The sequence below is a fragment of the Candoia aspera genome, chromosome 5 (assembly GCF_035149785.1).
Source record: "Candoia aspera isolate rCanAsp1 chromosome 5, rCanAsp1.hap2, whole genome shotgun sequence".
In the NCBI taxonomy this organism is placed as follows: Eukaryota; Metazoa; Chordata; class Lepidosauria; order Squamata; family Boidae; genus Candoia; species Candoia aspera.
Window position 1 is genome coordinate 76,099,323 of NC_086157.1, and position 18,272 is coordinate 76,117,594.

At 41.4% G+C, this 18,272-nt stretch overlaps 1 protein-coding gene across 5 annotated transcripts in view; it reads right to left on the reverse strand.

Annotated features, from left to right (window-relative positions):
• Positions 1-18,272, reverse strand: part of PTGFRN (prostaglandin F2 receptor inhibitor) — a 104,885-nt gene that overhangs the window by 62,435 nt on the left and 24,178 nt on the right. For all 5 annotated transcript variants that reach the window (XM_063305514.1, XM_063305513.1, XM_063305515.1 and 2 more), the window contains exon 2: positions 2,106-2,483. In XM_063305514.1, coding sequence (XP_063161584.1) covers positions 2,106-2,483 — 378 coding nt within the window. The remainder of the gene's footprint in view (positions 1-2,105; positions 2,484-18,272) is intronic.

The following is an 18,272-nucleotide window of genomic DNA, read 5'->3' on the forward strand; positions in this document are numbered from 1 at the left end:
GTGAACTGTCTCTCACATTGTTGTGTATGAATTGTGGCCTATTCCTCCATGATGAACTGCTTCAACTTCTGTAACTTTTGAAGATTTCTTAGTATGTGCCAGTGTGAAAAAATAATTGTTCTCTAGTTCAATCAATTCCTTTCAAGAGATAATTAGAGCCATAATTAGGATTGTGTGAATGCTTCACTAAACATTTGGGCCAGCCCTATCCTATATAAATTTCACAGATTTTGGCTCACCTCATCATAGTGAGTTTACCACCATTCAGATCTAGATGCATAGCATGTCTAGGTAAAAAGACATTTCTGAAGACCTCTATAAAAATGTCATTGATACCTATCACTTTAAAAACCATTCCTAAACCTCTGGGATTATATTGATCCATAGCAGGGACAGTCTTGTAATGGAGACCATTTGGGACAATAGTGAAACTTCCCAAGAGTGCCTATCAAAATTATCCAAAAGCACAATATGAAATTATCCAGGAAGTCACAGCATCTGGAGATATGCAGACCTCTGTTGCCTTTGCTAAAGTCAGTGTTCATGACTTCAGAAAAACATACAGTAAAAATGAGATTCATGGGAGAGTGCAAAGCAGAAGACATGTGACACTAATAACACTGATGTTCATCTTAAGCATGCATGCCAAAAAGCACCTTCTAAATGTTTTATGGACAGATGAACTAAACATAGAACTTTTCAGCTATGAGAATATTGTTATGTCTAGTGGAAATCAATACTGCATTCCACAAGAATAAAATCATGCCAACTGTCAAACACTGAAGTGGTAGTGTTATGGTTTGGGGAAGCTTTGCTGCCTTGGGACCTGGGTGTCTCCCCATCACTGAAAGGATAAAGAAATTCTGTTTTGTATTGAGAATTCTACAGGTGAATAACAGGACGTTTGCCTGACAGCTGAAACACAAATGGCTATGTAGCAACTATCCCAAATATAAAACAAGTCTACAAGAAAATAGATGACAAATTCACTGTTTCAGGGGAACCACAGTCCAGACATAAACCTCACATAAATGAGGACTTGAAATGAACAGTTCATGACACAAATTGAGGTTGAAGAGGTTTGCCATGAAAGAATGACTCAAAATATCTATTACATGATGGGAGAGGCTGATAACCAGTCACAGGAAGCATTTGGTTACAACCATTTATTGAATCTAAGGAAGCAATTACTTTTCCACACTGGCACATCACATAATGGATTACTTTGTATATGAGATAATTCAAACAAGCATCATATTTGGTGTTATTTGTATACTCCTCCATTTATGCATATAGTTGTATTCAAATCTTTAGACAACCTTTGGCAAATTGTATACTTCAGTGAATCCCTAAGTAAACAAAAGCTGACACAACTTCTGTACAGAACAAAGCAAAACATGACATCTTTTGTGAATCTGATTGCACACTTCCTATTTATTCAGAGGAGATGGGCGGTGACAAATTTGATTGATAGGTAGATAGGTAGGTAGGTAGGTAGATAGATAAATATGCAGTACTAAGCATGCATTCAAATTTGCAGAAAGATGTCCTGTTTAATTTTGTGCCATGTAGCGGTCATTAGCTTCTGTTGACTTTGGTATTCCTTGAAACATATAATTTGACCAGGGGTGCCTAAACTTTTGCCTGGAACTGACTCATGAAAACCCACGTTAGCATTCAGTGCCAAAATTCAAAAGAAATACTTTTTCCACAGAACTGTATGTTCAATTATTCCAATTGCTCAAAGTTATTGATAAAATGTTTAAATCCAATAGGAAAATATTTCAAAAACATTGGTTTAAGTCCAAATCCCTTCATGGGCCACTTCCTGCCTCCCACTTCAATTCAGGGGAAAATGCACTGGTACAACTGCAGTCAGACTTCAGACCTGGTCACGTGCCTTGATTCAGAATAAAATGTCTACTTATGGTTTTCAGTCATCATCCAAAATGATATGTACGCTTATAAAACATATACCATATATAAGTTTAAAATCTCTTCATGTCATAGACCATTTATATTTTCTACCCAAGACATTCTGCATATTTTTAAAATTACGCTAAACCTACTACCAATTGTAAATACCCCTCACCCTGTAGAAGTACCTTTAACTTCAACTACATCATTGTAATTTCCCTGGAAGACAGCATCTGTACTTGGTGTAGTGCATCGGTACATCCCTTGATCAGTAGGACGAATATTTCCAATCACAAATTCCACAGCATTGTTGCTATTTCGCCTTAACTTGATCTCTTCTTTACTAACCCGATCTTGATATTCCTGAGACATAAACGAAGGGTCCCAGGTACTCAATATATGTACAAACTCAGAGTCCTGACCAAGATTTGTAGAGAACTCCCACTCGAAGTTCTGCTCACTAGGTCCATCATATTGGCTAACATTACATGGAATTACCACTTCGGTTCCCTCAACTCGTATTAGTGGTCCTTCAGGCACCTTCACAATACGACCATGGCAGGAAACTGAAAAAAAAAAAAACAATTGTGAAAAATTTAAATTATCTAAGATGCAGGAAAGTAAAGTAAGTACTACTGCATGAAATCTAACAGAGGACATAATAGATAACATGTTTGTTGGAAAACTAAGAGACAGAGTGTCAGGATGTATGCATGTGTGCACCCCCCCCAATACAACAACCAGGAAAGCTTTAATAAGTATATATATTTTATATGTATAATTGTGTAAATACACATGAAGGACAAAAAAGGACAAAAAATTAAGTGGAAAAGGTTGTCCTGAAAGTTAGAGCCCTTCACTGTAGTAATTTAAGTTAATTTTTAAGGATTTTAAGGGTTTCAGATCTATAAATGGACAGTTACACTAGGGATCTAGAGCTGCAGTATTAATAAAATTTAAAGAATGAATGAATGAATGAATGAATGAATGAATGAAGCAAGCAAGCAAGCAAGCAAGCAAGCAAGCAAGCAAGCAAGCAAGCAAGCAAGCAAGCAAACAAGCAAAACAGAAAGCCATACAGATTACAAAACTTCTTAGCTTTAATCTGGTTTCAGTGTTTAAGACACGTACAACTCATTCCAGGTACTTCCATCCTGAACTGGTAGAAATTTGGTCTTTTGAAATGAATTTAAAATTACATAGACATTTGGGGCAACAATATAGAACACTGTGTGTAAGATCTCTTTTGCTCCAATGCTCAAGGGGTCTCCTTTCACATACATTCTTCCTCTGCCAAAAACTGTCAAACAATGGAAGACTTATTATGCCAGGGAAATACAGGGAATGTACATAACTTTCATTACCAGTTTGCTTGTTCTGAAGACTAGGTATCTTCAGCAGCTACCGATTGACTTTGGCAGGCTCTCTTATTTTCTAAGAATGCTAAGCAAGCAATGCCTTTATTTACAGCTCAAGATTTTTCATAAAAGGAAAGAAGTATTTCAGCTGCAGAACTCTGTTCAATTTCAACTTCTAAACAAAATAATTTAAGTGATCCCGCTGCATCATAAATCCATTTCTAATATATGTTTAGCTTAGCTTTCCATAATGCTGCACCAGTAGGAACCCCAAATGCTGAAAGAATCTAAAGAAACCCTAATCCTTTTTTTAAAATACAGATTTCAGCATTAAAGTAATACCAATAGCATGCAGTATTCACTGCCACCTCTCCTTAAACCATTATTCAAACAGGCTGAAGCAGATATACACTCTTGCATTGGTCCAAGAAAACCATATAATGAAAATATGGCAGGCCAATATGACACCACATTTCTTCAGCCTCATGAAATGAAAAGACAGCCTTGCTGACTGAAAAGGAAAAAAAAACTATATTGAAGCAATACCTTTATTCAGCCAACTGTTTACAAAATTGTATCAAGCATTCACATTTCCAAGAATTCAGAATCAGATGCTTTATGTAATGGTTGCCTAATCCCAAATACTAAGTCTCACAAGCAGATGATAACTTAAAGATAACTGATTTATTAAAGGAATAGTATGCAAATACAGAGAAAGCTGAGAATGAGCAAAAGCGCGCCAAATACAAACCTAAAAGCCTTGCCTTCAATCCAGTCCCGCCCCAAGCACCCGTCAGCAACCACCCCCTCCCAGGTGCTAGCAACCGTTACACGCGCCTGGGAAAGTAACCTTGAATAGGATTGCAAATCCAAACATACATTCCAAAGTTCCAAAACAAATCAGAGCGCACAAATGGAAAATACCAGCAGCCGGGTATACACGGAAAAACGGTTTGACATGTGAAACGTTACGATGTTAACAGAACATTGAAACGGGGAACATGACATATCGCCCCCCCCCCCAGAACAATGCTAAGGAGCCGGCTTGTCCGGGTAGGCAGAGTGAAAATGAGCGACAAGGTGGGGTGAGCGAACATCGTGAGCGGAAACCCATTCAGGATGAGGGAAATGTTTCCATTGGACGAGGTACTGCAAAGTGGAGCGCCGGCGGCGTGAGTCAAGGATGTCAGTAACCTCGAAGTGCTGTTGGTCATCGATCATGATTGGAGGTGGTGGGGCCGGTTGGGGATGCCAGCGGTCCGACTGCAGGTAGGGTTTGAGCAAGCTGCAATGGAAAACAGGATATAAACGTTTGAGGTTATGGGGCAAATCAAGTTTGAAAGTAACAGGGTTAATTTGTGCAACAATGGGGAAAGGACCAACAAACTTAGGACCAAGTTTTTTCGAGGGTTGTGGCGATTTGATGAATTTTGTGGATAAGTAGACTTTATCCCCCACAGCAAAAGTAGGTTCGGGGGAGCGTTTGGCATCAGCATGTCTTTTATAGGTGGTTTGTGCATGGCCGAGAGCTTGTTGAATATTGTGCCATGAGTCTTTGAGAGTTTCAGCCCAGTCATTGAGAGAGGCTGGTAGTGGCTGCGGGTGCGGGAGTTCGGGTATCGGGACGAACTCACGCCCGAAGACAGCTTTAAAGGGAACTTGACCAGTGCTTTGATGAACGGCGTTGTTATAGGCAACTTCAGCAAATGGGAGTAGGTCCACCCAGTTGTCCTGTTGATAATTGACAAAGGCTCTTAAGTATTGTTCAAGTGTAGAATTAACTGCCTCAGTAGATCCATCCGTCTCCGGATGCCATGCGGTGGAGAGGGCTTGTTTGGTGCCAAGCAGTTTTAAAAATGCCCGCCAAAACTGTGACGTAAATTGTGTGCCTCTGTCACTCACCAAACGGGCGGGGATTCCGTGAAGGCGGTACACGTGAACGAGGAATAGGCGTGCCAGCTGTTGCGCAGTGGGGATAGAGGCGCATGGGATGAAATGAGCTTGTTTTGAAAAAAAAACCTTTTACCACCCAAATGACTGTTTTTCGTTGACTGGGTGGGAGGTCGACAATAAAGTCCGTGGATATGTCCTGCCATGGGAAGGACGGGGTTGCCACAGGTTGCAGGAGACCTTGAGGCTTGCCAGTCTTGCGCTTTGTAGTTGCGCACACAGGGCATGCAGTGACATATGCCTTAAGGTCCTTTAGTAAAGTTGGCCACCAGAATTGACGCCTAACTAGGTGAAGGGTTTTAAGATACCCAAAATGCCCAGCCAACTTGTCGTCGTGGCAGCGCTGGAGAATCGTCTTTCGTAATGCCTCAGGGACATAGAGACGATCGTTTCGCCAGGCAAAATTGTCAGTGAAAGTTACAGTGTGTAGGTTTGCTTGCAACCAAGTATCAGTTTTGAGGTGGAAGAGCAACTGTTGTTTCAAGTCTGATGGAATTGGCAAGCGTGGTGGATGGGGGGGAGGCGGAGCGGCTTGGGGATGAATTTGTTGCGCTCGCGCCTGGTTGCGTGTCACAGCTGCCAAACTTAATTGCTTTTCCATCCATACAGTACCCTGCACCGTTGGCCCTGGGCCAGCGTCTTGGGGTCTGCGTGATAAAGCATCAGCTAAAAAGTTTTTCTTGCCTGGTATAAATTTGAGGGTGAAATCAAAGCGACTGAAAAATTCAGCCCAGCGAAGTTGTTTGGGGCTGAGTTTTCAACTGGTGCTTAATGCCTCCAAGTTTTTATGGTCAGTCCACACCTCAAAGGGGTTTGAAGCCCCTTCCAATAAGTGGCGCCAAGTTTCCAAAGCGGTTTTTACAGCAAAAGCCTCTTTTTCCCAAACATGCCACCGTCTCTCTGTTTCTGTGAACTTGCGAGAGAGGTAAGCACAGGGTTTTAAAGTGCCAGACTGGTCTGACTGGAGCAGCAGTGCCCCGACGGAGAAATCAGAGGCATCCACCTGCACCACGAAAGGCTTAGCGGGGTCAGGATGCTGCAAAATGGGTTTGGCGGTGAAGATTTGTTTGAGCGCATCGAATGCCTGTTGGCAAGTTGGGGTCCATTTAAGGAGCGCTCCTGGGTTCTTTGACCGTTGCGTATCCCCCTGAGCTTTAGTTTTTAACAGTTCAGTAAAGGGGAGGGCGATTTCTGCAAAATTTTGGGCAAATGCCCTGTAGAAATTGGTGAATCCAAGGAAACTTTGTAATTGCCTCCTGGTACGGGGAGGCTCCCATGCCACAATAGCTTCAACTTTGGTAGGGTCCATCTCAATACCCTTTGCGGAAATTCTATATCCCAGATAATCGATTTGTGATTGATGGAAGGCACACTTGGACAGTTTAGCATACAACTCAGCTTTTCTCAATTTAGTAAGCACTTGACGCACCAAGTGAATATGTTCTGACATGGTTTCAGTATAAATCAATACATCATCCAAATACACCAGTACCCCTTTAAACAGGTGGTCTTGCAAGACCTCATTGATAAGTTGCATAAAAACCCCAGGTGCCCCCGATAGACCAAAGGGCAAGACTTTGTATTGGAAAGCCCCAAGAGGACAGTTAAACGCTGTTTTCCACTCATCCCCTTCTCTTATGCGAATGCGAAAATAGGCTTCTCTTAAATCCAATTTTGAGAAGATTTTGCCTCTGGCCAGATGTGGTAACATATCTTTGATAAGGGGCAAAGGATATTTATTTAATATTGAGACTGCATTGAGCCCGCGGAAATCGGTACAGAGTCTCAAAGAGCCATCCTTTTTTGATCTAAAGAGTACAGGTGCCCCCACCGGGGAATTTGCAGGCTCAATGAAACCCCTAGCCAGATTATTGTCAATGAATTCCCTCAGCATCGCTAGCTCTTCAGGAGACATGGGATAGATTTTTGGGTGAGGTAATTTTACATTGGGGAGATATTCAATGGCACAGTCTGTTTTTCGGTGAGGTGGCAAGCTATCTGCTTCCTTTTCCCCAAACACATCAGCCAGATCCTGGTATTGGTTAGGCAGTCCTTCTAGAGGCTGAAGTGTTTGTACAGTAGCGTTAGCCACCCGTCCTCCCTCCATGTCCTCTAACAAGTCCTTTTCTGGTACTTTATAAAATCCATCAGCAAACGTTACAGTTCTATGCAGCCAGTTGATAAAAGGGTTTTGTTGAACGAACCAAGGCATTCCTAAAATAACTAAAGGCCCCCCCACTGGAGCTATGACAAAAGGCAATTTCTCCCAATGGGTGCCCATCTGCAAAGCAACCAGTCCTGTGGAGTGGGTAACTGCTTTCCCCCCAGCCATAGTTCCATCCAATTGCGTGAAGATCATGGGCCGTGGCAAAGGGAACGTGGGCAGTTCTAGGGCAGCTACAACATCAGGATGCATCAGCGAACGGGAACAACGCGAGTCTAGCATGGCCCAGAGTTCAACAGTTTTGGTTCTAGAGCCCAATTTTACTTTGACAGTCATTGTAGGGAAGTTCCCACTCACCGAATTGTGGTTGCGCCCGGTTTCTTCCACCTGTCCAACGGCGCCCTTCAGGGCAGGTGGAAGGCTTTTCCCACCGGCTGATCGAACTGTAATTCCTCTTCCTCTTCTCCGAATGGAAGGTCTGGAGGGTCGAGTTCAGTGCAGGCAGCCTTCATCTTGCACGGCAGGGATGGCGATTTTCCTGACACTTTCCCTGGCCGTTCCTCTGGTCGGCGTCTTGGGCACGAAGTGGCACGATGCCCGTCCTTTCCGCATCTCAAGCACTGACCTTTCGCAAATCGTCGTTCTCTTTCTTCCTCCCAACTTTTTGGTTTAGGGCGGCTCGGAAATCCAGCGGCATAAGCCCCCTTAGCGACTCGGGTTTGTCTCAGTTCCTTGCTATGGGCATACATTTGTAGAGCGTTTTCCGCGCTGCCCGCCAACTGAATCCAGCCGTATAACGTTTTAGGATCGTCCCTACACAAAGCCCAACGGAGGGTTTCCGTCTCCAGCCCTTGCTTGAACATTTCCACTAAAGTCGACTGGGACCAATCCTCCACTTTTCCTGCCAGGGCTTTAAATTCTAAAGCGTAATCTGCGACAGAGAGGGTTCCTTGAAAAAGTTTTCTCAGGGCGCTTTTCGCTCTCTCTTGAGCCAATGGGTCTTCAAAGTGCTGTTTTAGTGACCACAGAAACTCATCAAAGTCCTCTAACTCCGTGCCCTCTGCTTGGCATAGCTGTACGTACCAATCAGCTGCCCTCCCCTTCAGCTTGTTGGCAATAAAATTAATTTTGCCCTGTTCCGAACGAAAACTTCGGCCCCAATCTTCCATATAATGTCTAGCATTCGTAATGAAAAAAGAGAGCATGGTAGGGTCCCCATCAAACTTCACCCCAAACGGTGGGAAGGTTCTTACCGGCTCCACCGGCTGTGGTGGCTCTGCAAACGTCAGCGCACGTCGAGCCCCCAGCAGTGGCCGATCTCTGGTTGCCCTCGACTCCTTCCCTACCAATTGTCGGGAAGCCCGAGTCTTACTTCTTCCTCTGAGTGACAGGGACCTCTCTCTTGGGTAAGCCAGCTGGGAGGGGTCTTCTTCCCAATCTTCCTGTAGTGACCCCGGGCCACTGGGGATATCCTTTAAGAAGGTCACCATCATATCCATTTTGTCCTCTATTGCTTTCATGCGGGCAGGAGTGACAGGCTCTTCTAAGGGTCTATTGGTCACCAACACCCTCAGTGATAAGGGGATTTCATGTTCCCAGGATGGCTGTGGAGATCCCCTCCCCGGTGCTGCTTCCACTTCGGGTTGGGGTTCACCCCTTGTGGCACCCTGCACCGCCAACAATAGCTCATCCAATTGAACCTCCCGCCTCTCTCGACGTGCTGCCCGTTGCACTCTCGAAGTTGGAGCTACCAGAGTCTTCGTCGAGTACGGCTCTTCTTCGCTCCCTTCACTCTCGCGAAGCTGAGGTTCGATCATCGCTAGCACTCCTCTTTACCCAAACTTTGGATGGGGCTAGCGGAAGATGATATAAATGATTCTCAGCTTTATGTAATGGTTGCCTAATCCCAAATACTAAGTCTCACAAGCTCGAGCTTAAAGATAACTGATTTATTAAAGGAATAGTATGCAAATACAGAGAAAGCTGAGAATGAGCAAAAGCGCGCCAAATACAAACCTAAAAGCCTTGCCTTCAATCCAGTCCCGCCCCAAGCACCCGTCAGCAACCACCCCCTCCCAGGTGCTAGCAACCGTTACACGCGCCTGGGAAAGTAACCTTGAATAGGATTGCAAATCCAAACATACATTCCAAAGTTCCAAAACAAATCAGAGCGCACAAATGGAAAATACCAGCAGCCGGGTATACACGGAAAAACGGTTTGACATGTGAAACGTTACGATGTTAACAGAACATTGAAACGGGGAACATGACACTTTATTTATCTGAAAGGAAGATTAGTTCCCCACCCCCAACAACTCTGCCTTTCTGAATGTTAACCATTTTGCATTATAAAGAGAACTAATTTGGTTTAGTGGTTTAAAAAAAGTGACTCTGACCCAATCATTCTCTCTCAACCCTAACCCTAACCCACTCTGCCTTGGGTTGTACAAAATAGCCAGGACATGCATCTAGTAAATGAAGTGAATAAATAATTCTTGGAAACTTAAAAGCTAACAACTGTTTTTTAGATTTCAGCTAACTTAGAAAAGATACTGCCTCAATCTGTGGTAGTTAGAATAGATAAATCATAACCTAATAGGAATAAAATCCAGTAAGAAGTTGTACAGATGACAAAAGCTGGGGATATTGACCAGGGCAAGGATATGGGGGTGTGGGGGGACACACCCAGAGAATCTTGTAGCATTTTAGAGTCTAACCAGTTTATTCATTCACATATACACCTGTGTGGATCAAATTAATCCACTCATTTAGATATATGGAATAAGTGGGTTAAATATGCCTAACTAACATGATTTCTAGATAGGGCCCCAGATTTCACAACGTTTTGTTTTTATCATATATTTCACTGCATTGTGAAGTTATAAATTGTTTCAGTCGAAAGGTTCTATGCATATACAACAGCAGCAACACATCTAATACAATAACATAAATACAATAATATGCAATAAAACTTAGCACATCACAAAACAATTTATCACAGTATAATCATGCTGTGAGTTCTCATCTGACAAATTAACCCCTTTTTTAAAAAAGTACTAAACTCATATACAAACTCTAAAAAAAAAGAATAAATAGTGTAACATGCATGTTCCTAGAAAAGGGGAAAAATTATAAACATACTAACATCGTGATACTATTACAGGATGCCTCTCATTCAAATCTATCCCAATAAATTGATCCATAAATCACCATGGGTCAACGCGGAATGGATATTTTCTTCTCCACAATTAAGGTGACTCAGATACCTTAACCATATTAAAAATATATGTTGATATTTCTTTTCACCCTCTCATGGGTTAAACATGTCATTCCTTATATCACTGAAAGACTGAAATCCAACTGCATTCTTGCCTGGCTGGCCATGACAGGTAGCTTATCAGGAAACAAATCAATAATTCTTCATCTCATGACTCAAAACGCAAGTCCTCAGATATTGATAATACAGCCGATAGATAGGGTTGGGTTACTTAAAAAAAAAAAAACCTACTGCCCACCCAAAAAATTACAATCCATTTTTTTAAATGTTTGAGCATTGGTGTTATTCGTTTAGTTGCTTCCGACTCTTCGTGACTTCAAGGACCAGCCCACGCCAGAGCTTCCTGTCGGTCATCAACACCCCCAGCTCCCCCAGGGACGAGTCTGTCACCTCTAGAATATCATCCATCCATCTTGCCCTTGGTCAGCCCCTCTTCCTTTTGCCCTCCACTCTCCCTAGCATCAGCATCTTCTCCAGGGTGTCCTGTCTTCTTGTTATGTGGCCAAAGTACTTCAGTTTTGCCTTTAATATCATTCCCTCAAGTGAGCAGTCTGGCTTTATTTCCTGGAGGATAGACTGGTTTGATCTTCTTGCAGTCCAAGGCACTCTCAGAATTTTCCTCCAACACCACAGTTCCAAAGCATCTACCTTCCTTCTCTCAGCCTTCCTTATGGTCCCGCTCTCGCAGCCATATGTTACTACGGGGAACACCATTGCTTTAACTATGCAGACCTTTGTTGTCAGTGTGATGTCTCTGCTCTTAACTATTTTATCGAGATCTGTCATTGCTCTTCTCCCAAGGATTAAGCGTCTTCTGATTTCCTGACTGCAGTCAGCATCTGCAGTAATCATCGCACCTAGAAATACAAAGGCTTTCACTGCCTCTACGTTTTCTCCCCCTATTTGCCAGTTATCAAGCAAGCTGGTTGCCATGATCTTGGTTTTTTTGAGATTTAGCTGCAAGCCAGCTTTTGCACTTTCTTCTTTCACCTTCATCATAAGGCTCCTCAGTTCCTCTTCACTTTCAGCCATCAAAGTGGTATCATCTGCATATCTGAGATTGTTAATGTTTCTTCCAGCAACTTTAAATCCAGCCTTGGATTCCTCAAGCCCAGCACGTCGCATGATGTGTTCTGCGTACAAGTTGAATAGGTAGGGTGAGAGTATACAGCCCTGCCGTACTCTTTTCCCAATCTTAAACCAGTCCGTTGTTCCGTGGTCTGTCCTTACTGTTGCTACTTGGTCGTTATACAGATTCTTCAGGAGGCAGACAAGATGACCTGGTATCCCCATACCGCTAAGAACTTGCCACAATTTGTTATGGTCCACACAGTCAAAGCTTTAGAATAGTCAATAAAACAGAAATAGATGTTTTTCTGAAACTCCCTGGTTTTTTCCATTATCCAGCGGATATTGGCAATTTGGTCTCTAGTTCCTCTGCCTTTTCTAAACCCAGCTTGTACATCTGGCAATTCTCGCTCCATAAACTGCTGAAGTCTACCTTGCAGGATCTTGAGCATTACCTTACTGGCATGTGAAATGAGTGCCACTGTTCGATAGTTTGAACGTTCTTTAGTGTTTCCCTTTTTTGGTATGGGGATATAAGTTGATTTTTTCCAATCTGATGGCCATTCTTGTGTTTTCCAAATTTGCTGGCATATAGCATGCATTACCTTGACAGCTTCATCTTGCAAGATTTTGAACAGTTCAGCTGGGATGCCATCGTCTCCTGCTGCCTTGTTATTAGCAGTGCTTCTTAAGGCCCACTCAACTTCACTCTTCAGGATGTCTGGCTCTAGCTCACTGACCACACCGTCAAAGCTATCCCCGATATTGTTATCCTTCCAGGTCTTCTGTATATTCTTGCCACCTTTTCTTGATCTCTTCTTCTTCTGTTGGGTCCTTGCCATCTTTGTTTTTGATCATACCCATTTTGGCCTGGAATTTACCTCCAATGTTTCTAATTTTCTGGAAGAGGTCTCTTGTCCTTTGTATTCTATTGTCTTCTTCCACTTCCACGCATTGCTTGTTTAAAAATAATTCCTTATCTCTTCTGGCTAACCTCTGGAATTTTGCATTTAATTGGGCATATCTCCCCCTATCACTGTTGCCTTTTGCTTTCCTTCTTTCTTGGGCTACTTCTAGTGTCTCAGCAGACAGCCATTTTGCCTTCTTGGTTTTCTTTTTCTTTGGGATGTATTTTGTTGCCGCCTCTTGAACAATGTTGCGAACTTCTGTCCAGAGTTCTTCCGGGACCCTATCTACTAAGTCCAGTCCCTTAAATCGATTCTTCACCTCCACTGCATATTCCTTAGGAATATTAGTGAGCTCATATCTAGCTGATCTGTGGGTCTTCCCTAATCTCTTTAGTCTGATCCTAAATTGTGCAAGAAGAAGTTCGTGATCTGAACTACAGTCAGCTCCAGGTCTTGTTTTTACCGACTGTACAGATGTCCGCCACCTTTGGCTGCAAAGGATGTAGTCAATCTTATTTTGCTGTTGTCCATCTGGGGAGGTCCATGTATAAAGCCATCTCTTAGGTTGTTGGAAGAGAGTGTTTGTTATACAGAGTGAGTTGTCTTGGCAAAATTCTATCAGCCTATGTCCTGCTTCGTTTTGTTCTCCCAGGCCATGCTTACCTGTACTTCCAGGTGTCATTTGACTGCCCACCTTAGCATTCCAGTCTCCTGTGATGAAAACAATGTCTCTTTTAGGTGTGTTGTCCAGTAGGTGCTGCAGATCCTCATAGAACTGCTCTACTTCAGCTTCTTCAGCATCTGTGTTTGGGGCATATATTTGGATTACTGTGTTGTTAGATGGCTTGCCCTGAATTCGAATTGAGATCATTCTATCGCTTTTTGGATTGTATACAAGCACTGCTTTAGCCACTTTACTATTAATTATGAAGGCTACTCCATTTCTTCTGTGGTCCTCTTGTCCACAGTAATAGATCTGGTGGTCATTTGATGTGAAGTGCCCCATTCCAGTCCATTTCAGTTCACTGACGCCCAGAATGTCTATCTTTAATCTTGACATCTCACCAATAACCACATCCAATTTGCCCTGGCTCATAGATCTTACATTCCAGGTTCCGATGGTGTGTTGATCCTTAGAACATCGGATTTGCCGTTCACCACCAGCACCGTCGGCCGCTAGCCATCCTTTCGGCTTTGAGCTAGCTGCGTCATCACGTCTGGGGCTAGTTGAAATCCTCTGTTCCTCCCCAGTAGTATTTTGACCATCTTCTGACCTGGGGGTCTCATCTTCCGATGGTATACCGACATATCTCTGGTTGTACTGATCCATTTAGTTTTCATGGCAAGAATACTGGAGTGGGTTGCCATTACCTTCCCCAGGGATCGCATTTAGCCTGACCTCTCTGTCATGACCTTCCCGTCTTGGGTGGCCCTTCACGGTTTAGCTCATGGCATCATTGAGGTGCTCAAGCTCCAGCACCACGACAAGGTAGCAATCCTTTGCTGAAGGTTTGAGCATTATCAGCACATATATTAGTATATACTGATCTGACCGAAACATTTCTTCCATTATAACTTATTATTCCTTTTATAGATGTACTGCATTCTCATGGACATATCACTTATGAATTACTTTGAAATTAACTTTCCTAATACTGACAGAAGTAGATTTAATGAGTTTAGCTGACCATATCTAATTTCATACACTATCATCATCAGATCTCCTAATATTCCCCTAACTTCTTTAAATTTAATACAAGTCCAGTTTCTGATCAACATATACCTTTACATACAGTATCTTTGAAAGTAAAACTTTTGCATTCTCTTCAAATTATAAAAATAATTCTCTTCAAACTTTGTTTCAAAATATAATAAAATACAAACCATTACATACAATAACTACAACAACAAACAAAACAAAGACATTTAAGGAAAGAAAAAACTCAATTATAAATACAAACATAAGATAAAAATAAGGTAAAGAAAATAAAAGGTGGTTTCCATTATAGATATACTTATATTTGAAATACAATAATCTCTTTCCACTAGTTTATCCAGCATTACTATTATTTCTATTCATAAATAATGTTTTAAATAAAACCCATAATCATAACTTCATTTTTTTCTGTTACGAGCAGGTAATCTAGAAAAGGTTGCCATATGTCCATAAATCTAGAACCAGTTTTATCTCTTACTAAGTCTGTTAATGTTGCCATTTGTGCTATATCAAATGGGGTTGGCTAGTGCCTTGAAGTATCTCTCCACGCAAAGACTGAACGAGATCATATCCATCTAGACTTTATTCTTATTTACATTTATTAGTGATATTTAATTTTATAATCCATTTTTATATATTTATTGTTTCAATGAGCATCTTGTTGTAAACCGCCCAGAGTCCCTCTGGTGGGAGGAGATGGGCGGTGACAAATTTGATAAATAAATAAAATTTAATTGTCCATTCTTCTATTGTTGGTACTTGTCATGAGTACTGATGGCGAGCAGGAGGGGGCCTCTATCCAGGGGGGGGAAGGCATGCGTAGTACTGAGGAATTAAGCAGCCATTCAAAGAGACACAGATCAGACCCGCCTTAACTTTTGGGGTTTATCTGTCTGGGTTTTTCCCACACTTCTTCAGTTTGTTAGGATTCTGTTTAATGTAGCAGTAATAAACACTAGAGACCTACTCCTCGTCTCAGCGTGATTTCTGACTGTTAGGACAGTACTTGTGGTTCCTTCCACTGCTGGGCTTAAAGTATTCTTGCTGCAGTAATCATGTGTAGAAACAAGTTACCATGTTTTTTCTCCAGTTCCTCCTCCATTAAACCTAATAGAAATAATTCTGTTTTTTTTGTTATATTTACTTTAAGGATTTTCTGAATAACGATATATATCTGGTCCCAAAATTTCCTTGCTTTTTCACATGTCCACCAAAGGTGGCAGAAGGTTCCTTCTCCCTGTGAGCATTTCCAACATACATTTGTTACATTTTAAAACATTTTCGATAATTTATCAGGCGTTAAGTACCAACGGTACATCATTTTATAAAACTTTTCCTTTAAATTATAACTCAACATAAATTTTAAACCTTTTGTCCACATCCTTTCCCATTGTTCCATCATAATATTGTAACCAAAATTTATAGCCCGCTTAACAATACACTCCTTAAGTTGTTCATCTTCCAAATTCATTTGCAATAGCATTTTATACATTTTAGTAATAATATGTTCATCATTCATACAAAGTTGATTTTCAAAGAGAGTTGTTTCAGTTACAAATCTATAACTCTTATTGTCCAACTTAAAATGTTCAAATAATTGTATATAGGTAAACCAATGACATGAGTGGCCTTCTATCTCTAGAAGATAGAATAACTATTTACCTGTCATTTGACCCTGGACTTAGAAACTAAATGTTTTATTTGATGGTTCTAAAACCATTTTTAATTACATCTCTCCAGTTTTTCAATTATTTCCTTGTCCTTTACTCCTTTACTATGTAGATCCCTTAATCTATAAATACCTGCTCAATCTGTCTTTAAACTGAATACTTAGGTTTTTAACAAAAATATAAAGGTTGGTAAATAAACAGTATCAGCGGAACAAACAGAGCGTATTTCTGTGTCAGTGCTTTCTGCTACCTCAGACACTTCACAGAACAGGCATATAAAGTTGACATACTGAATCAAATTTCTAGTCAAGTCTAGCCAGATCTTCTCTAATATCAATTGTACAAGACATTTGGCCTACAACTTACATCAGTCCAGTCCACATGGCCATTGACCAGGCACTGTGGTAGCTGTGGTCCAAAGAGAGCAGAAGGGATAACTAGTCAAGCACATTATTACTGGATGACATCAGTTCTCAGTCAGGAACTCTGAGTCAGGGAACTTTGGCATCTCTTTATGGCTCTCTTATGTGGTGAACCACTGAACTGGATGTTGCAACATCTTAATACCTTAAGACTCCAATTTAACTCTCCCTACACAGACAAGTCATTAGATCATATTGTCAGGAAGGATTTTAAATGCACTTCAAGTTGAAGTTGTGCCTTCCTAAAGAAGAAAGGTTCTCCTGAATGTGTCTTGCTCTCCTGTCCAAAATCCTGGTTTATTCCTATGATTTATCATTTTCTTCTCAGCCCCTGACATACAAGATTTATCCTTTTCTTCCCAGCCCTGATAACAAATATCCTTTTAATCATTTGTCTCTAAGACATTCAAATATACACAGCATATGCTTCATTGCTGAGCTAAGGTACTGTACCTGTTGCAATAGTACTTGACAATGACACTTAATTCTTTCCATGCTGTAACTCATAAATTGCATCATCCATGGATCTCAATTACAGCCTGTTTCACTGACTTGATAATATTTCTGACAACAATGCAAGTCATGTATGATCCCATTCTGCTTGCCATCAGCAATATATGCCAATATTGAAAAAACAAAAGTTATCATGAGAGCTTTCTGTGACTAATAAAATAAATTGCTGTGCCATCTTCACAACTGTATTTTTGTAATATTCTTTCCTAAAGGGACCTCCAGCCAATCACAAAAGTACATTTCAGGTGAACAATTATTTCTACTGTGTATCTGCGCAAAGCAGCAGAGTTAATGCTGTGGGAGCCTGATATAACTTCACAGTTCATGCTATAGCATTGCTCACCTTGATTAAATAATTTAAGTAAACTCCTTTAGATATAAATGGTTAAAATTAAATAAAAATAAAAAGCAGCATGACAGATGCCCTAAACCTGATGGAAAAGAATAATACTCATAAAAGTAAAACAAGTACACATTTGGAAGGTTTTCCTCAGTACTGCACTAACACATGAGTGTTCCAATGTAAGTCATACAATTAAGCATAACTTACAGAACATGAAAAAAGGCTCAGAGAATGTCTTCCTACCACATGTTGTTTATTCGTTCAGTTGTTTCCGACTCTTCGTGACTTCATGGACCAGCCCACGCCAGAGCTTCCTGTCGGTCCTCAACACCCCCAGCTCCCCCAGGGACGAATCCATCACCTCTAGAATATCATCTATCCATCTTGCCCTTGGTCAGCCCCTCTTCCTTTTGCCTTCCATTCTCCCTAGCATCAGCATCTTCTCCAGGGTGTCCTGTCTTCTCATTATGTGGCCAAAGTATTTCAGTTTTGCCTTTAATATCATTCCCTCAAGTGAGCAGGCTGGCTTTATTTCCTGGAGGATGGACTGGTTTGATCTTCTTGCAGTCCAAGGCACTCTCAGAATTTTCCTCCAACACCACAGTTCAAAAGCATCGATCTTCCTTCTCTCAGCCTTCCTTATGGTCCAGCTTTTGCAGCCATATGTTACTACTGGGAATACCATTGCTTTAACTATGTGGACCTTTGTTGTCAGCGTGACGTCTCTGCTCTTAACTATTTTATTGAGATTTGTCATTGCTCTTCTCCCAAGGATTAAACGTCTTCAGATTTCCTGACTGCAGTCCACATCTGCAGTAATCTTTGCACCTAGAAATACAAAGTCTTTCACTGCCTCTACGTTTTCTCCCTCTATTTTCCAGTTATCAATCAAGCTGGTTGCCATAATCTTGGTTTTCTTCCTACCACATGCCAATTACCAGTAAAGAGTTTAAACATTGACAATT